Here is a 24,921-nt window from a genome sequence, read left to right on the forward strand (position 1 = left end):
TTGCAGCATACAAAGGTGTTTGCAGCGTAATAATGAACAAGCAAATTTTATTGCATACATTCTGACAAGATAGCATCAACGTCACATAGTTGTACAAGCTAGGCTGTTCATGGAACCTGTGCAACTGATTCTCAGGAAAATGGATAGCCAGAGGTTCCACTCCTTGGCCACCGCGAATGAACTTTTGTTTTTTGGGCTACATAAAGGACATTTGTGTATCAAGTAAAAAATCTAGTCACTTGACCAGCTGCACCAAAGAATGACCACAACCATAGATGAAATCCCTATAGATATGCTCACTCGAGTGTGGACTAAAGTGGGGCATCAGTTTGATGTCTGTAGGGCTGTAAATGATGCACACATTGAATTGCACTAAAGATAATTAAATTTTGAACATTTTACTTCCATAAAATGCATTACATACATCGATGATTCTGAATGAAATAAGGTAACTAGAATTTGAAACAACAGAGTTCTTTCTTGGACACCCTGTATATAGGTATATACATGCACATAAGGGCTGAGCCAATACAATTTGAACTGATATCGATGACTGAAAATTTTAAGAAGAAAAGTTGTATCTAAAGATATCTGTTTGGCGGTTACGCGTAGATAGGTAATTTACATGCCTGACGTAGTCACCGGGCGGGTGGCGAAATTACAAAATCAGAGTAAATTACAATAAAAGTTGTACAAAATACTGATCAACATTAGTGGGTGAATGTATTCCACTCCAATTATAAACATACCATGCTTTTGCTTTAAAATATTAAAAAATTACATCGGAATATAAAAAAAATACATGTTACGTAATCACATCAAAGGAAACTTTTAATTTTGCATAACTTCTAGGATAATTAGATGTTGATAAAGTGTCGCATGGAATTTTGTGGACCCTCCAAATTATCAAAACATGGAAATGTATAAGCAGGTATCGGTTAATAAGATCCATCTGATACTTTCTGGTACCAAAATCAACTTGTGCATATAAGCACTTTCCTCCACTGGGAATCGAACCCGGGGCCCCTTTTTTTCCTCATTTCTGATTGGTACAGGAACCACTGAGGAAGTGCTAGCACAGGATAGGTAACAGGTTTGAGCAAATGCCGTTTCAAAAACAGAATAATTTAAGTTAGGTATTGAAATTTGGAATGGTAAAACCATAGGCACATTTTACACATAATCTGACATGACATGTTATCCTAATAATGACACCCCTACAGATTATTCCATAAATACTAAAAAGAAACCATCAGTATACATGATGGGAAAACATGTTACGCTATGATCAATTCAATGCAGTTTGCCATGTTTCTCTCTAACGCAACATAAAGCATATAATTCTGAATTAAGAGCAAGACAATAGGGGACGTAAGATAAAATATTCATTATTCTTCTATACTAAGAAATTAGGGTAATCAAAAAAGCAATACCTGAAGTGAGAAATCTACATGCTGTTGTAAACCCAGAGCGGACTTCTTCAGGGCGAGGCCGTCTTCTCTCATCTGCTGAACCAACACCAGGGGATCCAGAGAAGGACCAGGTTGGGAGGATGCCGATGCCTGGTTGTACAGCGGACACTCCTTATCTGCAACAGATTAGGCATTACAGTTTAAAATGGGATATGAACTGGTATGTGCCTCCACCGGGACCTTTTGGTTAGAAGGTGATGATGCCATCGGGAGAAACAGTAATGGAATGAAGCGGTGAAAAAAAAAAAGACAAATATTCCCTCTAGACTGTGTTGTTATGATAACATTGTTGCACCTCACAAAGAAAGTGAAAGTCAGCATTTGTGTTATGTTCACTCACACGTAACAAGCTCCCTCCGTTAAGTTTACCGACATGCGGAGGAATAAATAGCAGGCAAAATGAGGTCCCGATAAAGTGGGTTGTCACCTGTCTATTCCATTACACACAGAAACAAGAAATATGTCTCAAGGCAAAAAAAAAAAAAATCTCTAAATCAAGGTGACACCTGGGTATTTAGAACCAAAAACTTCTTTCTTCTTCCTGCCCTTCCTGAAGCACCTATATTTTCTACACTAGTTGGCTAACCATCTCTAACATGTTGGGAAGTCATAAATGTAAGGTAAATGATTCTTTTGAGATTTTTAAAAAAAATATAACGCTACTATATTATTGTAGATAGTATTTTCTGGACTACAAGTTTCAAATTTTGTCCGAAAAACAAATGCATACTATTGAGCCAGATAATACTTGAAATGAGAAACGGGAACAAGAGCCAAACTTCAAATTTATAAATCAGTGATAGAACCAATATATTGTACGGAAGTAAAAGCTGACCAACGAAAGGAAAGAAAGGTAGGATAACAATAGTAGAAATGAAGTGATACTGAAAAATAGTAGGATAAACAAGAAGAGACAGCATAAGAAATGAAAGGGCAAGGGAAGAGCTGGAGCAAATATGAAATGGAAGCCAACTCATGACAAGATAAATGAAATGGTTTGGCCACGTAACCAGAATGGAGGAGGAAAAGGAAACTCAAGCAGTTCTTGGAGGCAAGACCAGAAGGAAGAAGGCCCAGGGACAGACCAAGGAAGAAATATGAAGATATGGTGGAAGAAATAGGAAGAAAAAGACGGAAGACATTCCAAGAAATAAAGAAGGTGGCCAAGAACAGAGGAGAATGGAAACAGTGGGTCAAGGCATTTCTGATATTGTAAAGACATACTGGGTAGAGAAAGAAGAAGTATTATTTGGTCCTGCATGTGCCCATTTTGTATGGTTTGACAAGACAGAAGAACAAGCCAGAGGAGTGGCGTATAGGGTGAGAGAGACCTAACAAAAAAAACGTGGCTGAAAATAATTCTGAATTTACAGCAAGACAATTCTTGTACCTATTGCACCAGGAAGAGAACATGTGTCACATCACTTTTGTGTTGGCATCCAGAATCATTGGGGCAGCGAGGAATCTCATCTTATTTTGAAGAGCTGTGGATTTTTGTTCATCCTTTTAACACATACAACACGTTTTCTTTAATCGAATGTATTTTTTTTAATTTCACTATTGTTACTCACCTGTATTAATGTGTCCCCATTTATGACATTTAATGCATCTAACATTCCGCACTTGAATTCCAAATGGCTGGTCTCGAATGTCTGTATCGTTTTTGCAATAACTGCAAAAGACAAGAGAAAATATGTAAGAGAACCTTTACTCATAACCAAACCAATACAAATGATAAAATCATGTTCCAGAAAAACATGCTAGAGAACTTTCTTCCGCACATACTGAAATGAAGATACTCACTTATCTTCAAAACTGGTATTTTTAGGGTGTACATATTAATTCCTTGGCCATTTTTAAAGAAACAAAATGTTTATTTATGAAAAATAGTTTGATAATTTAATTGGCTCTCTATTGGAATTTATACACTTTGCCATCTTTCGTACAGCTGCCAAATCCCCTGGTCATAGAATGATGGCAGATTAGTCTACCTAGGTATAAACTCAACAATGGTATTTATTTTCCACCTCTTGAACGTTTCTGAAGTGAGAATACACTAGATGGTGGCGGAGGGACCAAAACAGATGGTAGTCTGGGGGGCCAGGTCAGGGAAATAAGCCACACGAGGCAGAACTTCCCAACCCAATGAATAGGGTCTCTCCTTAGTTCTCTTTGTTGTGTGTGGCCTGGCATTATCATCCAGCAATGTCATCTGCCTTTTCCCACTGCCAGTAATTTGTCATATCACCTCAATTTCATCACTCAAATGAATCAGTTGATATGCAAAAATCATGCAGTGCCTGGCATACTGCCTCTCGAATGACATTGTGCTCATTACTGCTTCTTTATGTTACATTGTCTGTTAGTCGGGCATTTTACCCTTTTCGGTTCATACTGGAGTGTCCAAATATGGCAGGGAAAAATCCAATTTTAACAATCGCAACTGTAAAGTTTAATAGGTGAATTAATTTAGGGGCCAAGAATCAAATTGTATGCACCAGTCTCTGTGGTGGAGTCGTTAGCACGCCACCCTACAAAGCCAGGGGCCCAGGTTTGAATCCCAGCCTGGACATGGGTTTTCCTTCATCAATTTAATCATATCATCACTCATCCATTAGCCAAAAGTGGCAGAAATGCGAAGTAAAATAAAGCAAACTAAATCAAAATCAATTTGTACACCACATAATATGATACTGCATCTTTCTTGACTCAAAACTTATTTTTCTCAATATGTTTCAGGGTTGAAATTAAAAACAAAAAAAATTAATCCATCACTTGATTTTTTTCATGCTTGATATATTATTGTTTTTCTTTTATGTATGTATTGCTTGCATTCTAGAATTAGTTCTCTTGTAGTCTATGGTTATTATAAGCATAAAATCACAGTTTTTCGTTGTGACGTTTCAGGAGAACACACGTTCCAAACAACAAACATTGTTATTGTTATAACTGTATCTTTAGTCAAACTAAAAATAAATAAATGATGAAGGGAGCGTGTGTTCTCCTGAAACGTCACAACAAAAAACTGTGATTTTATGCTTGTAGTAACCGTTGACTACAAGAGAAATAATTGATATATTATGTTCACTCGTATATTCAAATCCACAATTTAGTTTTGTAAAGCAGAGTTATTGAGTTTTTTTTATTAAATCACGATTTTTCTGAATAATTTGATTTTTTTTTATACCAAAACTACTTTTTGCATTATATTTAATACATTTTCAATATAGATGTTTATATAAAATTTAAAATTTGTTATGTACTATGTAATTTATATGATATTTAAATAAATTCAAACACTTTTCAAGAAATCTGTCATTCACTGCCATATTTTAAAACAAAGTTCAATGAACGGACATCAGTAAAAGGTAACAACTTTTAGCAAAACGAAGTTTAATGTATGAAAAATGATTCTAACTGTTCAGTTATAAGTAAATGTTTCCATATTACTATTACAAAATAAACTTGATCCTATGACAATGACATATTTTCATGTGGACATATTTAGAAATTTCAGTGTTTAAAGCAAATACAAGTTCTGAACTGCAAATTAATTAGTGGAGTACAAGTATCTGTATTTTATTTAGGTTCTATAATCCCTTATTCTTCATATAAGAAATTATGAAAAAGTGCTGAATATACTTAAAAGCTATGTTTTCCAATGTATGGTTAACTAATTAGCGAGCATTAAACCATTGAAGTAATGAAATACTTTGACAACTTTTAAACATAATACTCCCTTAAAAGCTTAAATATACTGATTATATTATGACATTGAACTCAATTCCAAAATATTATAACATATATATAACTATTAACTAACAGTTTAACAATGATGGACTTCTGAGCAGCCAACATGATGGATCTAATCAAGGCCATCAGATGAACACCTGATGGTATCTATTGCTGTCTTCAGTCATCTCCTTTCACAGGAAGTCTAAATTTATTCTTTGTTTTATATATGAACACAAGTTTTGCTGCCTTTTCTATCCCCGAACGGTTATGTAATTTTGAGTGAATCATGTTATTTTCACCACACAATCGGTGAAACTTTGCAAGCACTCTCAGAAAACATATATAGAGAAAGGGTTTAGATTAAGATGATGAGAATTTCTCATTTGTCCATGTCATGCCCAGATCAACTTTGTCATCTTTTAAAGTATTCCTGAAGTACATAGGACTCATAATGTTTGTCAGGAAGTGGGTTGGAGTCACAGCGGGAGCCATAGGTTTACTGAATTTTGCCATTGCTTCTTTTCCCAAACATTCTTCCACTTGATACCGTTGAAAATTTTTCCACATTTCAGTATCATATCCAATACTGTAAGAATCGCTTTGCAATTTGTCCAAAGCTACAGCTATATTCTTCATAATGTCTGTATCCATAACTTTTGAGTTTATGGTTTAGTCAATAAAAAATGTAGACCTATCTCTTGGCATTAAAAATAAATGATTTCATATGAAGTGGATGGCATGTAGAAAGAAAAATTAGGAGATTTTTTGTTGGGTTACTTGAGTCACACTATTAAATTCTACTTGCTATTACATTGGATTCCAGACAGAAGACCCAAGTTAAGAGTCCTGGCATGGGTGATTTCAGGAATCTTTCGAACAACCTCCCTGCATAAGTGGCTCTGGGTCTCGCCCAGCTTTTCATCAATTGGTACCTGGGGGCAGCCAGAGCACAGTGCTGCTGATCACATCACCTCCACTATTGCCCATATCAAGAATGTATGATCACTACTTTTACACCCCTATGTGCCTTCATGGTATGGTGCAATGCACAGGAGATACCCTTACCCTTTATTAAACTGTTTTTCGATTGGTGCAATCATAATTTGTAATTTATTCAAACTTTTCATCTTTAGAGTGTACGTAGTAATTAAGTAACAACATGCAAAGTAAATAAAAGTAATTTACAAATGTCAAAAACTCAGTATATGTGTTGTAAAACCTACTTCTTTAAACAAAATTTGGAATGGTGCAAATATAATACAAGCAGGGGCCTGCATAGTCAGGCTTTTGCCTACCCGCTGCCTGCTTGCCCATGAGAACAGGTATACCTGCTCGCCTGCCCATGGCAACGAGTCGACTTGCATCTTTACCCGGGTTCTTCATCTTCAAAGTGCTCTGCGCTTACAAGGTAACTGGGCATTCAACAAGACCCAGGCACCTGCAAAACCTGGTGGAAGGAAACAGCATTCCGGCAGCGTGTCAATCCAGGCATTTCTTCACCACGTGGACAGCTGCAGCCAGTGTTGCCTACTTACATAGCTCCTAAATCCTATGAAGTCCTAGGAGGAGCTCTCTGCTTCAAGGAGAATTTATATACTTAGCGATTTCAGTTCAGCGTATGCAGTTTTTATCTTATTGCCATGAAATGCACGCAATATTACAGCTTCATTTATCTAAATAAATGATCGAGCAAACAAAAATCTCCTCACTGAAAACTAATTGTTTTTCATTGCATGGTACCTTAAGCAGGCACGCAGTGGCACAACCAGAGGGGGGCAAGGGGCATTGCTCGCAACCTTGGACGGAAATTAAGTCTAGTGGAGGGGCAAGGGTGGGGGGCAAACATTAAAATACAAGAAAAAACAGGCTAGCAGAATTTAAGAGTAGCAGGGCTAAAGGATTCTCAAGATGGAATTAGTTTTCATATTTTTCTTCCATTTTCCTTCCAGACGGCCAAGGGCACCTGCAGATGGGGAATGGAGGGGTAATTGCAACTCCTTGATTTCAAATTTTATGAAAGTAGAAATATATTATAATATATTATACAGTCTCATGAAGTTCAATGCCGTAGCAAGGGGGTAGCGGGAGTCGGCCCTGGGCACCGAACGAACTAAGTGAGAAAAGTTTTAAAAAGAGAATGCCATGGCGGCCAGTGATATTATTTGCTATTAATGTTGGTTTGTTTACGAGTTGGATGAATTGATTATGTAATGTATTTAAATAATATATACGCTTTAATGAAATTTTGAATATGTACACAATTTAGTGTTAGCATATGTATTTCTTATTTTACGTCGCTCCATGTGAAGAGAAAATATTGTAGATGGAAAATTTACATGCCATATGTATGTACATTTGGAATGCATTTATCACGCACTTTCTTTCTTCAAGAACAGTTTGTGTGCTTGTTTTCCATTATTAGCTAATGTGAAATTGACTTGTTGAAAAAATTATTTATAATCCTCTGTTTCAACACAAATGCATAAGAACCGACTTCTACCACCTTTTTGCATGATTTATGAGGATAATAATGCCTTGCATGTTACTTTATTACTATTATTGTTATTGTTGTTGTTTGCACGTTTATCCAGGTACTTGCCCCCCCCCCCCCCAACATCGAGGGTAACGGCAATGTCCCTGTCTGGCTACGGCCCTGGTGATCGCAGTAGGGCCCTGGTGATCGCAGTAGAACAGTGTGTTGTTCGATTCCCGACCTCAGCACGTCGAATGTGACATGTTTCAGTCCTGCCCTATATTCCTATATATGTATACAGGGTGTCATTTTAATGGCGGCCACGGACCACGGAAAAGTATAGAAGACATCAACAAACATCTTTTCTCAGTAACATTTTTTTTGTTGGTGCATCATTTCGGCTCTAAAGCCGTTCAAAAAAGCCCATTTTGCCGCCTGATTGCTGGCAACCCACACAACATTTGATAGCATTTGTGACGTCATATCCCGTCCTGAAGCGATGCGTTCCAGGGTTGCCAGGAACACACATATTCTGTGAAAAATGACATAGCTACAATCAGCAACATTATGTATCGCAAAACAAAACGAGAAAACACGTTCTGTAACCTAACAGGAAGTAAACAAACGATACAAAAAATGGTAGAAAGAAAATAGAATTCAAGTTTAAGTGCTCATATCGAATTTTGTCTCAGCTTACCTTACCTTACCTTACCTACTGGCTCTACAGCTCTGGGTGAGCTTTGGCCTCCTGTACCATCAGCCTCCAAGTATCTCGGTCCAATATCTTCAATATCTTCTCCCTACATCCATGGACTCCCATTCTTTGTAGATCTTGTACGACACTATCCTGCCATCTTAGTTTGGGTCTGCCTCTTATTCTTGAGGAATACATTCTCTCATACATGATTCTTCGCGGCATTCTATCCTTATTCATACGTTCTATGTGACCCATCCAACTAATTCTTCTGGCTTTAATAAATCTTATTATATCCCTTTGTTTTAAGATGGAATTTATATCTTCATTGTTTCGACGTCTCCAAAAATCTCCATCCTTGATTGGTCCATATATTTTTCTGATTATTCTTCTTTCCATTTTCCTTAATTGTTGTTCGTCTTCTAAACTCATTGCCCATTCCTCAGCACTGTAAGTTATTACCGGTCTTATACGTTGTCTGTGACACACTGAACATATGACAAAATAGAAATGGAAGAACTGAAAATTCCAAAGGTAAGCAACACATAATATAATGTATATTCAAGGCATTATGAGGCAAGTGACAAAAATGGTTGAAAATACAGGGATATAAGTAGTAGTAATACAAGCTCTCCAACGACTGTTTATCTATTCACCAGATAGACATGTAATAGTTTGAAACTGTGAACAGGGCAGTATATTCGCTACTGATTCATAATTAGATTGTTACTGTGGTTGTACGTGTTTTAGTCGTAATGTAACAACATGAACCTCGGATACTTCAGTTATCAGCACAAAAGTACCACAAGTCATCTGGACACAAACCTGTAGATATCAACCTTGCAACAAGATTTGCAATTATTTGACATGTAGCTGGGCGTAAACAGCCACATGTAAGCTGTCCAATAAAATTTATTGTTGTTGATATTTGACATGTAGGCTGAGACAAAATCAGATATTGACACTTCATTTTGAATACGTTTTTGCCATTTTTCATATTGTTGGTTCACTTGCCCCCTTCCCCTGAGATGACTGCTGATCTTCGGACTGGCAGGTTATGATGTTCGGTCTCCTGGACCAGTTTCTCACTTCGTTTTACAGCTAATAACGTGGTTGGTAGTTTGTCATTTTTCACAAAAGTTGTGTGTTCCTTGCAACCCTGTCGTGTGCTGTTTTGATGCAGGAAATGATGTCACAGATTTGATCAAATGTTGTGTTGGGTTGCCAGCATCCAGGCGGCAAAACAGTATTTTTTGAACAGCTGTAGCGTCAAATCGACGCAACAACGAGGAAAATGTTACTGAGAAAAGTTGTTTGTTTCGATGTCCTCTATACGAATCTGTGGTCCGTGGGCGCCATTAAAATGACACCCTGTATATTGGTTGTTTACGACATATACTTATGGATCCTGTGCCACGGAAAACCTATTTCAATGTGTGTGTGGGGGGGGGGGGGGGAGTAGCAACATTCGTAAATCTCATTTCATTAGCGATGTGGCTTACGAATCTTTGAGTTCCCTTTTTTAAGTAGTGAAAATCTATTGCAGTTGGCAACACTGCAGACAGATGCGCGCCCGGTGCAGTTTCTACTCGAAGCAACTACATCATGCAGAGGGAAGGGGCGTGCAGTTGATTGAATGAACACACTGAGACCTACTAGGTATCTTACGACTGCAGGTACCCGGTGGGTTTTCAATACCTGCCAAGAACGATCTGGGCAGATGGTCAGGCAAGGTGCTCAAGTGGTGTTGCGCAGGTTGCATGGCATTTCAGGAGCGATGTCTCGCGAACGGGTCTGCTCCAGGTCTTGTGCAGGCCTCTGAATACAAGGTGCTCCAATAAATTTTTCCAGTTTTCCGTCAATATGTAGTTAGTTGCATAAATGTTACAGACCCTTTACATTTCAACAAAATATTGAAACTAAGACATGTTGGGTAATGTACACTAATAACAATAAACATTTCAATTTTTCACAAAAAAAGTTATAAAAAATATATTTTTTTTCATGATTTAATCACTGATTAAATCACTTTCAACCCTGTTGTAAAGTTAAAAAAGGTTATAATTATATTTGAAACTTACTCTTCTCTTGGTGCATTGTATTTCCTCTGCCATTCAAATTTATATTCAGGCTCATCATCTTCCTTTTCTCTCTCTTTCTTGGCTCCAGGTGGAGGCTCATACATAAAATTTATGCTTAATTTATCCTTGCTCTCTTTACTAAGTATGGCCCTGAAAGAAAGAAATAATATTGAAATCTGGCACTTAACTACTTACTATAAGATTTCATATGAATACATTTGTGTGTGCATGATAATCTGAGGAAAGTCCATAAACTTGTTGCCATTAGAACCATGTAAGTTGTTGCTCCATTAATTTACTATATTTTGCAATGAATACAAAATTACATACAAACAATAACTTGACTTTTTGAGTGGCAGTGCTGAATTTAGCTGTTACAAAAGCTTTAGAAGTAAAATGAAATAAGCATCATTAAATAGTGTCTCAAATTTATGCTTTTTTTATGCTAAGATAATTTTGATCAAATTGACATGTGGTATATATCTTGGTACATCATTAAATGTTTTTGCTAGAGAATAGCGAAATCAAACCACATGAAGATTTCTGTGAATCAGTGGCAACTTGTGGAATTTTTTAGGTGTAGGAAGTCATAGAAAGCAGACTTTGAAGATCCATTCAATTAAACAGGCACACGTATCGCTCATACTACCCATTACATTTACCTTCACCTGCAACACTGTACCCACTTTTGAGTGGACCAAACTGATTGGATCGACCACAGATAAAAACGTATTTTAAGTAAATACGTTTATCTGTGGTTCAACGTTTGTGGAGTACTCCCAGACTGTCGTTGTGTGTTTTGACAATCCCGTCATAAGAATATTGCTTCTTCAACTCTTAAATTATGCTAAATGCAACTAATTATGTAGTTTTAAGTTCCATTTATGGACCTATTTCGGTGCTGTGAACTTTGTTTATCAATTAATTTGCTAAATCGGGGAGGATAAAGAAAAGATAAAAAAGGAGAGTATGTACCGCTTGTCCTTGGGTCGATATACAGCATGTCCAGAATGGGACTGACTGTTTTTAAAAGTGTGTGCTTTTAATATGGGCAGAGATAGGGAAGAAAGAAAACATACATTTTGAAAGAAAACTCAAAAAGTTTTGTTAAAACCTCCATACAAGCGACAATTTTCACTACTTAGATCTCTGGCCACTCATGGTGCGCTCAGGAAAATTTACAACACATTGGACACTGATCAAAATAATACGAGGTGGTATCAAAAAAGTTTCAAGACCAGTTCTGGGGACATGCCAACTGATGGCAGCACTAGGGTGCATGCACAGTCACAGGGAGTATAGACCTTCATGAGTCAGTGTGCCACAGGACATCGTCCTGTGTACATCGGGAGCTGTGCAACTGGTCTGTGATTTCATCATGGACAGCAAGTTAGAGCAGAGCTAACATGAAATACTGTGTAAAACTGGGCAAATCCACCACAGACGCTTGACATGATTCGGCAAGTTTACGGTGATGATGCAATGAGTCCACACATAAAACTAATATTAGTGTTAAAAGTTCATGAATTACCAAGTTTTCTTGTTTATGTGGCAATGAAAAACATACTGTCCGAGTAACTGAATCTTCCTACTGGATTCATAACTGCAGACAATTTATACTCTAAAAAGTTCAGACAAACAGTATATCTATAAAGTGGTGAGATGAGTTCCTATTTAGGCGATCTGTGAGCAAGTAAATTAATACGGCACTTCTGAAGGCCCACAGGTTAAGTTGCTATGGCGACCACCTTCCACATGAAAATAAGTAAATAAATTAAAAACAGTCGTGAAATTATTTGTGGGGTCCACTAACTCGTAAATTTCAGTAACTCTGTTGATAGGTATTCTAAGTTCACCGATCGAGCATTTCTATTTAGTGCTCACCTCAGTGAATTTAGAGTTCAAATTTTGTCATTGTTGACCTACATTTTGTCTATTTCGTCTTTTTAAAAAATAACCGACATTATCTGTTGAATTTCTGAAATTATATAAAATTTCAGGAGCGCAGAGAAAACATTGCGAGGGTTGCAGGGGAGGCCACTGTACATAAAGTATTTTCTAGTAAACAGAGCTAGGTTCGAAACTTTCTGATTACGACCTCACATTTTATTTTTTTTTGTGATATTTCTAAGTGTTTGCTTCAATACAGTTCACATCAGTCTCAAGATGATGATGATAATAGTCACAGTACAGCATTTGCAATACTAATAAGACTTGTAACAGGAAGACTATATGGACACAATATAAAGGTTCACTTAACAGACAAAAGTGACATATTAGTGATTCCAATTTAGCCTACAGTGAACATACTAACTTCAATACTATTGTGCAGTATCTATCCGTCAATACTCACTTATTATTATACAATTCTTGTTCCTTTTCATATTGAACTCTTAGCTCTTCTTGCTTCTTCTTGTATGCATCTGCTTTCTGTTCTGCCATCCATACCTTAACAGAGAGAATGAGAGGGATATTATTAACATTTTTATCAAAAGGGGTGCTGGTGGTATCATCACATAAGCTTGGTTTCAACCACTAAATATTGGTCCATGATGGAAGTATCGCTACCTTTTAATAAACATTAACGCTTCAGTAACATATCAAACTTTTTAACTTAATATCAGCACAAATACGCATGTACACATACAATTGATTGGATAATGACATATAGCTAAATGGTCCCACTACATGAAAATGCAAAAACCGGATCTTGAGTGCAAAAATCTTACTCATTGCGTAATTAATGAATTCCATGGCAAATCAACCAAGAAAAAATGGAATTTGATGTCATGGATTAATGATGACTAATTTTTGGTATACACGTTTCTTATCATCTGCAATATAGAAAATGTTTTTCTTATTATTATTTATGCGTTATTCAATTCTGAAAATTGACAAAATTGCTCAAAAACCGCTCACCGCTGAAACTTTCAATACAATTTGCAAGAGACCTGTTTCAACTACAGGGGTGCACATGGTTTCATTTTAAAGCTTATGAAGAAGGCTTTCACTTCATATACAACATGCTTGGTTCTTTTTTAGCAAAAAAAATAATTTGAAAAACCTTTCAAAATTTTATTTTACAATTTCCAAAAGAAATAGATTTTCAAAGATTTTACACATATTGGTACACATCTACTGAAGGTTCAGTCAAAATTTTAAGGTGGTATCTCTTTGGTATCATATGAAAAGTGAATTCCTTTCAAGACCATGCGATGATTTAAGATTACATACCTAACCACATTATAAATAGGCTACAGAAGCAATATTCACATCACAACAGTCATGTTCAAATTAAAGCTCATTAAAAGCTGGAGAGAATGACATCAATTTGAGCTCTCTACGTCAAATAGTTTATGATCTACTGGAGATTGGGTTTTCAAAATTTGTAGAATTAAGACCAAAGAGTTGCATAATAGCAGGAGCCAGTGGTGCCCACACTGTATGTGTTTGTACCACACATCAAAATGTTAAACTTATGATAGCTGGAGCTCACTTAAATAAAATCTCTCCCAGGACATGAATATCCATTAAAAACATACCAAGATTGTCTTTCAAAAATAATGTGTAGGGTACCACAACAGAACTGTTTTCTAGATGAGTGTGATTCCTGTCCCAGCATAATTGACTTCAAGGAAGCCTTGCTAACAAGCCTTGAGGAAGAGATGATTGAAAATATAGCCCTACAAGCAGCGGATATCAGTGGATCGCTGTTTTTTTTAGGCAATTACTAAAGTTGGAAGTGGTCAGCTTCTTTGGAAAAAAAAATGTGGAAATTTTTCCATGGCTTTCTTTAGTTTTTTTTTTCAAAAAAGTGTCTCAAATCAATAAAAATACAGGAGTTGGCAGTATTTTTCCTGTTCCATGGTTTTTGTTTATCTCCCTACTGTAAAATAGACACTCTTTTCTAAATGTAAAGTACAATTTACAATATGAAATTCATAGCTAGACATGAACAGTGTTTTCAAAAAGGCTGGCTCTTCTGAATGGGATGATCTTTCCGAGTATTCTCTTCATATTTTGGTAGGCTTATTAAATATATCTATGTAGTATAAACATATTCACATAACTAGAGTAGTTTTGTATGTATTTTTAATATGAATGAAATGAATTCGTTATACGAACATGTCCGTGAAACAAATAATAAAATACTGCTTTACATTTTGAAAATCTACCGTGCGTCCATTTCGATCTGCAGCCGAGAGATCGGGAGAAGCGTGGCGGGCGGCGCTGACGGAGATGCCGACATTTGCGGCCTGAAATGCCCGCTTATTTTTATGGACATATGCAGACATTTATATAAATATTGCAAAACGAGCACTAACCTGTGTTATAAGAGTATGGTTTTAATTTTAGTAGCTTAGTGACTGTATGTGCCGATGATTTTGACACACCCACCTCTTGTGAAACACGGCGTAGAGGTTTGTTTGGAGAACGTTCTAACGCTGCACCAATATCATCGAGTTTTGCTTCGGTTAGAATCCGTCGTTTTTGCTTAGGTGTTTTAAAATTTAACGATACAGTTTCTCGTAATTTAAGGACAAGATGTCTAACCGTATCTCTGTGTGGAGTTGAAACGCATGGGAATGTCTGTACAAATTACCTACACACGTCTCGACACGAGTTTGTTTTCACGTACGTGTCATACATAAAAAATCTTTGTTCTAACGTGAATCTTGCGGCTGGCATTCCAATCGTCTCACTGACACGTCACACATACACACTACAATAACACAAACAAGTAACTGCAAGTAACCAAGAATAACACTCTTGCGCACAGTACGAAATTAACACGCTCTTGGTTTACATTGCTCACCACTATATTTACAACTCTGTCTTCATCTAGTCGCGAAGGAACAAAAAACTCGAGCTCGGATATTTCGGATTGCAAGGAAGCTCACGAAAACCATTCACTTTTATCGGTTTCGTCTGCAGTGTAATCCTGATACAGTGTTGCACATTCGAAACCTCCAAACGATTCCCATGGCCACAAAACTCTTTCAAGGATATAAACTTAAACAGGACGTTACTGGTCAAAACTATGATTAAAATGCTTTATTATCTGTGACTCTTAACATCGTTTCTATAGCGTATTTATTTGTGTATATAAGAGCAGAACTTGGATGAATTACAGAAGAACTTTTGCGTGTTATAACACAGGTTAGTGCTCGTTTTGCAATATTTATATAAATGTCTGCATATGTCTATAAAAATAAGCGGGCATTACAGGCCGCAAATGTCGGCATCTCCGTCAGCGCCGCCCGCCACGCTTCTCCCGATCTCTCGGTTGCAGATCGAAATGGACGCACGGTATTATCAAACTTCTTGACATTAATTTTTTTTGAGTTCAGTATATTTGTATTCTGGCTTTCCAGTACATCATGTATAATTAGGTTAAATAGCCGCTAAACCTGGTCACAGAGCAACTATAATTCCCCCACCATACTATCCGGTGTGCAATCACTGCACAGAATGGTTATTTTTACAAAATCCTGTTTTCCTAATGGCTGCTTTGTGGAGGGTGAATTTTAACGTTATCTGCTCTTGCAAAAGCAGTGGGCCTAATTGGCTGTTTGACTGTGAGTTCCTTCGCAGTTAAACGTGGCAACACAGGGTCACTGCCATAAAGGCAGTCTTGGTCTGGCGGAACTGTAGTGCTTGCTGCAGTGGCTGCTTGTTGCAGTGGTTCTCACAGAGACAACAGCCCAGTAAATTTATTTCTTATAAGTCGATGACCTGATTCCAACAATTTCACTCATAAATACATATCTGATCTTTAAAGTTTATATGGAAGTTTAAAATGCAACCTTAATTAATATTAATATATCAATTATGCCACAATCATAGTTCAATTATGTACAGACTTGCTGTCAAACATAAAATTAGATTTAAATTAGTCGTCAACCCCTGGGTGCAATGGACCTTTTGCGGCCTGGAGGTTGAAAAACACTGGCACTAAAACTGAAGCAGAAGCAAATAAGACTGGCCTCAAATGAAAAAAAAAAAAAAAAGATTATTTAAGAAATCTGGACTGGACCTACAGTTTGAAGTGAGATCCGAAGCTCTGTGCCTCCACTGAGGATTGAACCTCAGACCCCTTCTTATTAAAAGGCAAAAACATTACTTTATTCCACTCCAGAAGCCCATTCATGATTATAAAAGGAACCTTCTCTCAAAAAACCGACCTTTTTTTCAACAACAGTACTTGCAATTGTTCTCTGTGATTTATAGGCTAAACTAAATCTTAATATCTGATGAAGTAGCTAACAATCTTGTTAAGTATAGAGACCATTCAGACCGAAGCAACACATGACAGTGGGGGTTGTCACATTGAAGTGACAAGTGACATGGGTCCCTTCAGTCTGTGTAAGCATGCAACCACCATGCATGCACAAGCTATAAGGCAAAATATTCATTGTTCATACATGAACAACAGACCGAAGTGGTATGATGAACGCCATTGAGAAAACAGTATAGTCCTAGCAACATGCAAGTGACATAGTTAGCTGCTCGTTGTCCCACTTCTGTTCAAAAGGTTGAATGGACTACTGAAAGTCTGCTTCCAAGTGACACTTGTTGCTTCGGTCTGAAAGTTCCCTGAGAAAATGGTGCAGGCCAAGTGACAAGTGTTGCTTCAGTTTGAAAGGTTGCATTTACTTTTAAGGGTTGGTTTCCAAGAGCCACGTGTTGCTTCCATCTCAAAGCTCACTTAAACAGGTTATATATACACACATTCACGTAATATGTATACTTCTGCATGTGTGTTGTGAACAGTAAAGATTTTTAATTGTTCCGAAACATGGAATATTTTGATATTAACATTTGTTTAATATTTTATGGCATCAACATTTAAATTGAGACGCAAGCATGTAAAGGCTCGTTTTAAGTCCATTTCATGGTCAGATGTGATCATCACGACTACACATTTAGTTTTAACGCTAGCTTACCTGTGCAGTTCAAGAAACTTACATACTGGGGGCAACTCGCAGACCCACACTTTTTTTATCACTAAAATTCAAGAAATCATTTTATTATTGAATCACTGCTTCCTTTGCTGATTATATGTGCAATTATTTATTAATTACAATTACAAACCTTAATGTCGTTAATAAAAAATAATAATAATGCATGAGTGTCTCACGTATAATTTATCATTCACTAAAACTCACAAAATCAATAATATTTTTTAATAATGCTTTTTTGCTTGTAAAAGTGCAGTTGTTTATTAAATATAATAATTACAAACAAATTGTACCCTGTAGCTGGCATGAGTGTCTCAAAAGACACACATCCAAGGATGGTGCCTGTTATGCCCACCTTCTATTTACATTGCATTTATGTTTTTATGAGCAAAAGTAATACAGAAATATTGTGAACATCCTAGGCAACAATAGAAATTTATTTTCAAACAGTTGAAAAATCTAAAAAAGTAGAGGTGGTGGACCTACTACCCCCCCCCCCTTTCCCTGCCTCGGTAAGCTAGGGTTAAAATTGTATCTGAACCACTATGCAATATGTGTGCACTGGGATTAGCTAATATCTGTCTCTTGGCTGCTACATCATATATTTTTTTTACCTAGTTGTAAAATATGTCATTACAAACCTGTAAACTCATAACAGTAACTTCAAGTGAAATAGGTTAGCTGTAATTGGTAAAAAGCCAAAATTTCAGGGTTTTTTTTTAAAAAAAAAAAAGCCAGCTTTTTTTGCAACTCTAGCAATCCCTAAATCCACAGAGGAATTTGTTTAAGATTTTTCAAATTAGTTGATCAAACTCAAGAGACATGACTTTATAGCCAAGCATCAATCAGTATATTTCTCTGAAAAGAAAAGTTCTCTAGTGCATGATGAAGCTGTGGTGACATGTGATTTTGCTGAGAATTACTCATTTGTATTGCAGGATGGAGTACAAGAGTTCCACTGGAACAACTCAATAGCAACAGTTCATCCATTTGTAGTATACTTTAAGGACAATGAAGAGATTCTAAAACATAAGAGTTATGTCTTCATTTCGGACTGCTTCATTCACAACACAGTTCTTGTCAATGTTTTCCAAAGAAAGCTTTTAGATTTCTTGAAAATTGATTGTCTGCCAAACGTACAGAAAGTATATTATCGTATTTACTCATGTATAATGCACACTTTTTCCAAAATTTTTGCCCCCAAAAACTGTGGTGCGTATTATGCATGGAATAATTCAGACACCCAACATGAACCCGTACAGGGTCATTCCATGATTTTGGGACACTTGCATTGATTTTTCATGTTTACGGAACCCTATCATGTTATACGAGGGGTGACTGAAAAGTTCTTGGCCTACCCATGAAGGGTTGCCAGGAGCTCAATCGTTCATGGCTATTTTTCAACATAGTCCCCTCTCAGCGCCACACGCTTTTGCCACCGGTGCTGCAGGCCCATGATACCTTCCTTGTAGAACGTTTCATCCTGCACTGCAAAAAAGTCCTCCACCGCAGCCATGACGTCATCATCTGATGGAAAATGGATTCCACCGAGGTGTTGCTTGAGTTTAGGGAACAGATGAAAGTCTGAGGGAGCCAAGTCTGGTGAATAGGGAGGGTGTCAAAGCAGTTCGAAGCCGCAGGACTCGATGGCGGACATTGCAATTGTGGACATGTGCGCGGGTGCATTGTCTTGGTGGCAAAGGACGCGCTTCTTCAACATTCCACGACGTTTCACCTTGATGGCCTCCCTCAAACGCTTCAGTTGAGCAGCATAATACCCACCGTTCACGGTTTCACCTTTTTTTAGATACTCAGCCAGGATGACACCCCTCGCGTCCCAAAAAACAGAGACCATCACCTTGGCAGCTGATTTCACTGACTTGAACTTTTTGGGGGTGGGGGAGGAGGGGTGTTTCCACTGTTTTGATTGCACCTTGGACTCTGGCTGAAAGTGGTGGACCCATGCTTCGTCCATGGTTACAAAACGTTGGAGAAATGTCTCAGGATCAGCCTGAAGGAGGGTCAAGTTTGCTGCAGACAAGAGGTGTCTCCGACGTTTGTTCTCAGCACTCAACATTTTCGGGACTCATCGACATGACACCTTGTGCATGTCCAGCACAACTGTTAGTATGTGTCCAACGCGTTCCTGGGACATCCCCACTTTCTATGCGATGTAACGTTCTGTCACTCGCCGATCTGCCATAACAAGATCCTGTATTTCTGTGATGTTTTCTTCAGTACAGGCCGTTGCCGGCCTTCCACTGCGAGGTGCATCTTGGACAGAGGTGCTCCCCTCTTGAATTCCGCCACCCACTTTTTCACAGTAGAATACGATGGGACATCCTCCCCCAATGTTTCCATCATGTCCTTGTGGATGTCCTGTCCACTCATGCCTTTTTTCAGGAGGTATTGGATAACCGCACGAATGCTCACTTTATCAATTTTTCAGAAAATGCTCACCGTCTTCACTTCAAACATCAAGATCTGAAGAACAAAAAAATATAGTACTATGAAATTTGGTACAGGGCTTTGCAAAGGCATATATTATGATTAGCTAAAGTAACATTCAGCTACGATAAGTGCATCATGGGTAGGCCGAGAACTTTTCAGTCACCCCTCGTATATCATTGCAAAGCTTGAATCCTGCAGTTTCTGAATATGGAAACAGTATTCCATTCAAGATAACGACACTAATGTGAAATGCGGTTGAAATAAGTTCATCAAAAAATGAAGAAACGTTCTGATTTTTATGGTACTTTGGATGAAAGAAAACATAAGGAAAATGATTATAAAAATTAAAATGTATTACAGGCCAAATAATATGACATACATGGAGTGTGTAAATTCCTTACTGGAAGAAATCTTGTGCTGCTAACTGCTATTTAGAAGTTCCTGAATTTGCCTCGTATAAATGTTACATTAGTCACAGAAAGAAAAAGTATATATTTTGAAAAAGAAGGAATGAGCAATTGAATAGGTATGACGTCATTCACTCTTGATCAGCATAGCAACAGATTTACAACTTACAACTAAGAAAGCCATTTCTTAAAACTGGATTCTACTGCACATTATATAAGAGATATAATTCTTTGTCACTTTTACCCATCCAAAACCAGAGTGCGCATTATACACGAACGTGCACTATACACGCGTAAATACGGTACTTCTCTGATGGTTAAGCAGCGCAATATAAGAACCGCAAAAACTTTGCAAATTTGTAAAACCATCAGAGATTTCGATGGCATTGCGGCCGAGTGGCATTTTTATGCAACAGCACATGGTAAGGGAGTGTGTGATGGTTTTGAAGGGGCAGTAAAGAGGCTGGCAGCCAAAGCTAGTCTCCAGAATCCTCTTTCAAACCAAATCATGACACCACTCCAGCTATTTCGGTGGGGAGAGGAGAGCATTCCCATCAATAACTTTCTATTATGTGACAAATGATGAATATTTGGAAGAAGATAAATTTTTCAGACACAGTTTGGTGAAGCTGTAGATGTAAAAGGGACTCAGAGGTTTCATGCATTCATACCAGTAAGCACAGAAAAAATGGACACTAAAGTGTTTTCTGTATCTGAAGAAACTTTGGTACATTGTGTTAAAGTTAATGCAATGTTGAAAATGTACCCTTTGAACACATCACAGGTTTTGTAGAATGTGCGTATGATGCCAATTGGTGGGTGGGATGTGTACTTTCAAAAGATGATGTAGAACATGAATTGCAGGTGTCTTTCTTTCATCCTTGTGGTCCAGCACAGTCATTTAGTTATCCAAGGTGACCAGATGTTCTCAAAATCCCAAGACACGCAGTCCTTGGCAAAGTGGACCCTGTAACAGCCACCAGTAGAACACACCAGCTGAAGCAAGAGGAGATGACACAAGCATCATACATTTTATCAAAGAAAGAATTTCTGTATCACTAAGCAGTTTTTTGGTATGTATGCTTCTGTATTTATAAGGTGTTAGGTATGTAAAATATGTTAACTTAGCCCTTAGTACGCTGTGCGGTCTGACGAAAGTAAGCCCAGTGTCGCCAAGGCTTTGAGCGGGAAATTTAAATTTGTATACATAATGGAGAAAAATCGTAATAACTCTGGCACTACGGGACCAATCTACTTCGGATAACTTTTGTTTTGCAGGTAATACATCGGTGCATGCAACCATGTAAAATTTGGATGCCCCAACCGTGGGGGGGGGGGTTACGGGCGGGGGATGCATCCCCCGAATTTCAATGAAAAAACATAAAAATGTGGAGTTTGCCCCCTCTTCTCCAGCTACTTTGGGGAGAAAACCGGAACTTTTGCTTTTTTTTAAAGAATGGACCTTCCGCAACAGAATGAAACTTGATTCATGTTCGTGGGTGCAATACAATTTGAATAATAAGGCAAAACGTAAAACTCTGGCGAATTTTAGCCAATTTGCATATTATTCATAAAATTGTTATAACTGACACTATGGGACCAATCTACTTCGGATAACTTTTGTTTTGCAGGTAATACATCGGTGCATGCAACCATGTAAAATTTGGATGCTCCAACCGTGGGGGGGGGGGGTTATGGGCGGGGGCTGCATCCCCCAAATTTCAATGAAAAAATCATAAAAATATGAAGTGTGCCCCCTCTTCTCCAGCTACTTTGGGGAGAAAACCCGAACTTTTGCTTTTTTTCGTTCGCACTTGCATCTTGTGTAGCTACTGTGAATCTATTTCTTCCCTGTTGACTCGGCTCTTTGTGGAAATATGTCCGGAAGGAAACGATTGTGCATTAGGGAAATCGATGAGCTGTTATATGATACGAACTGTTTATGTTGAGGCCTTTCCTAACAGAGGAGGGAAGGGAGCCTTTGCAATCGTTTGCTTTGTCTATACTTCTGGATAGATGCACGCTTTAGACTCATGCTTCTGGCCTCTGGCTATCGTCAAGCTTCATTGCATTTCTAACATAGAGGCGACAGAAAGCTGACACCACCAAACCTCATCCAATCCCCTCTCTCCTTGCCCTACCCCCCCCCCCCCCCGCCACTACTTCAGCTGGATCACCAGGTCTAAACACAAAGAAGAATGTGTACCTTATCAGTACTACATCACAGCATTGGAAGCTTGGAGGAAAACAGCATCGTAAATACCAAGCATTCATTGTGTCTGTCAAGTGTCGAGTTAACACGTGTTTGTGTGAGCCCAAACACGTGACATATTCCGAGAAAGGAGGGGGATTTGGAATTTTCGTAAACACATGTTCCCGAATGAACTGTCAGTGTATCAACCTCAATATACAAATATAAGTGTGGCAAACCCTCGATAATTGTACCTAAAGCTGTTTGTAACATATGTGTTACAGAGGCTACAAGGGACATACTTTTTTGGTAACATATGTGTTACGGGGGCGGACTAAAGGTTAAAACATTGCATGGTCTTGAAAGGAATTAACTTTTCATATGATACCTTTAAATTTTGACTGAACCTTCAGTAGATATGCACCAATATGTGTAAAATCTTTGAAAATTTCGTTTTTAAAATAAAATTTTGAAAACACTTGTTTTTCGCAAAAAACCAAGCATGTTATCAAATGAAAGCGTTCTTCATAAGCTTTAAAATGAGACCATGCCCAGCCCTGTAGTTGAAACAGGTGTCTTGCAAATTGCATTTAAAGTTATGGAGGTGAGCGGTATTTAGGTAATTTTGTCAATTTTTAAATTTCAATAACTCAAAAACAGGCAACATGAAAAATAAAATAATAAAATATTTTCTATATTTCAGATAAGAAACATGTATACCTAAATTTAGCCAAATCCATGACATCAAAGGTTTATGCACTGGTTGATTTGACATGGAATTACCCCATTACCAAGCAAATCATACTAAGGTCGATGAAAATATTTAATTAAATTGTTATGATGGGCGGAAAAATAGCCCATTCCACGTGAAATCACCGAGAGCAGGTTGCTTCATAGTCATGGATTTATTTCAATTTTATTGCACTGATAGATACTTGATCCAATATGGCAAATATGTAATACAGGGTGTCCGGAATGGGATTGACAGTTTTTAAACAGTTATAACTTTTTTGCAAACCAAGCTTGTTTTTAACAATGGACTGCAAAGGAAGTAGGCTATACATTTGCAAGTTTCGGTTCGCAATTGTTCATACTTGTACGACTAGTAGTGTCAGCACTGGTATCACTGAAACAAAATGGCGTTGGTACGCGAAAGAGCGCAATGTGTGTGGTGGTATGCAGAGACAAACAGTGTTGTGCAAGTACTATGAAACTTTCGTCGCGTTTACCAGAAGGATCCTTCATCAGGTAACACCATCAAAGTGTGGAAGGAACAATTTTTATCTACAGGGAGTGTGATGAAATCTCACAGTGGTGGTAAACCACAAATGTCAGACAAACATGTGGAGTCGATAAGAGATTGTTTCACACGTAGTCTGCGTAAGTCAATATGGACAGCGAGCAGGCAGCTTGGAATTCTCAGGTCAACTGTACACGATGCAGTACATAAATGTGCGTGCGTATAAGTTGCAGTTCTTGCAAGAACTTAAGCAAAATAACAAGCCACAAAGACAAAATTTAGCAATTGACATTTTGCTCAAGTGGAACATGTCCGAGACAGTCCCAAACTGAATGTTTGGTGTGCTTTAACACATAATAAAGTCATAGGCCCATTCTTTTTCGTGGAGCAAACAATAATAGGAAATGTGTTCCTAGATATGCACGAAAACATTGCAGTTCACCTATTACGTCATTTACAACTTACAGTGATATTGGGCTGTTTATTCCCAAACTTTTCCGCTAGAGGCGGAATTTCTTTCGTCATCTGGTTGCCCTAAGCTTTACATTGGAGTGGGATAGGATGGCAATTCAAACACTATTTTCAACGAAAGAAGGAATTTCTCGTGTAAATCGATAACAAAAATGTGTTTAGCAAAACCTTAAAGATTATGCAGCAAGTCATAAGTTTCCGAAAATTACATTCTCCTGAACCTAAGAATTAATATATTAAAGCGCAATGGCATGGTAGCTGTTGGCAAAAACTCAAATTCAGTTTATTTTATTTTATTTTTTTGAGCTAGTCTAGTGAATTCTTTCACTATTTCACATGCAGTCCCCTTCAATTTTTATCTTACCACACAACAAAGTGATTTTTTTTTTGTCATACCATTTACGTTCAGTTTCATTTTCTGGTCACACTTTATAGTTCAAAATGCTTCTGTGAATATTCCATGATCTTCAAATCTGAAATTCATGTTACCAGTTAAGTCTATGATGGAAATGCTTCCAAAAATATTATTATTTCCTTGTCTGTTTTGCATGGTTCAGTTAGAAGTATAGTCATGAATACTTCGTTTTGAGAAAACTAAAATTATTTTTCAATTTCTCCAGAGTGCTCTTTCACCGAGTAAGTTATCTTATCACATCCACTTTCTGCTATCCAGAATTAGACTAGCACATCTTTGTAGAAATAATGAAAACTGTTTGAGATCTAATACGTCATGGGAAAGACAAA

General features: G+C 37.6%; 1 protein-coding gene across 1 annotated transcript in view; it reads right to left on the reverse strand.

Moving 5' to 3' along the window:
• LOC145987109 (corepressor of RBPJ and splicing regulator) overlaps positions 1-24,921 on the reverse strand; it is a 50,850-nt gene that overhangs the window by 11,122 nt on the left and 14,807 nt on the right. The window contains exons 2-5 of the mRNA XM_083121585.1: positions 12,809-12,903; positions 10,456-10,605; positions 3,044-3,144; positions 1,434-1,588 (exon numbers count right to left, since the gene is read on the reverse strand). Of these exons, the coding sequence (XP_082977711.1) occupies positions 1,434-1,588; positions 3,044-3,144; positions 10,456-10,605; positions 12,809-12,903 (501 nt within the window). The remainder of the gene's footprint in view (positions 1-1,433; positions 1,589-3,043; positions 3,145-10,455; positions 10,606-12,808; positions 12,904-24,921) is intronic.

The sequence above is a fragment of the Lepisma saccharinum genome, chromosome 4 (genome assembly GCF_977018435.1).
Source record: "Lepisma saccharinum chromosome 4, izLepSacc3.1, whole genome shotgun sequence".
Lineage (NCBI taxonomy): Eukaryota > Metazoa > Arthropoda > Insecta > Zygentoma > Lepismatidae > Lepisma > Lepisma saccharinum.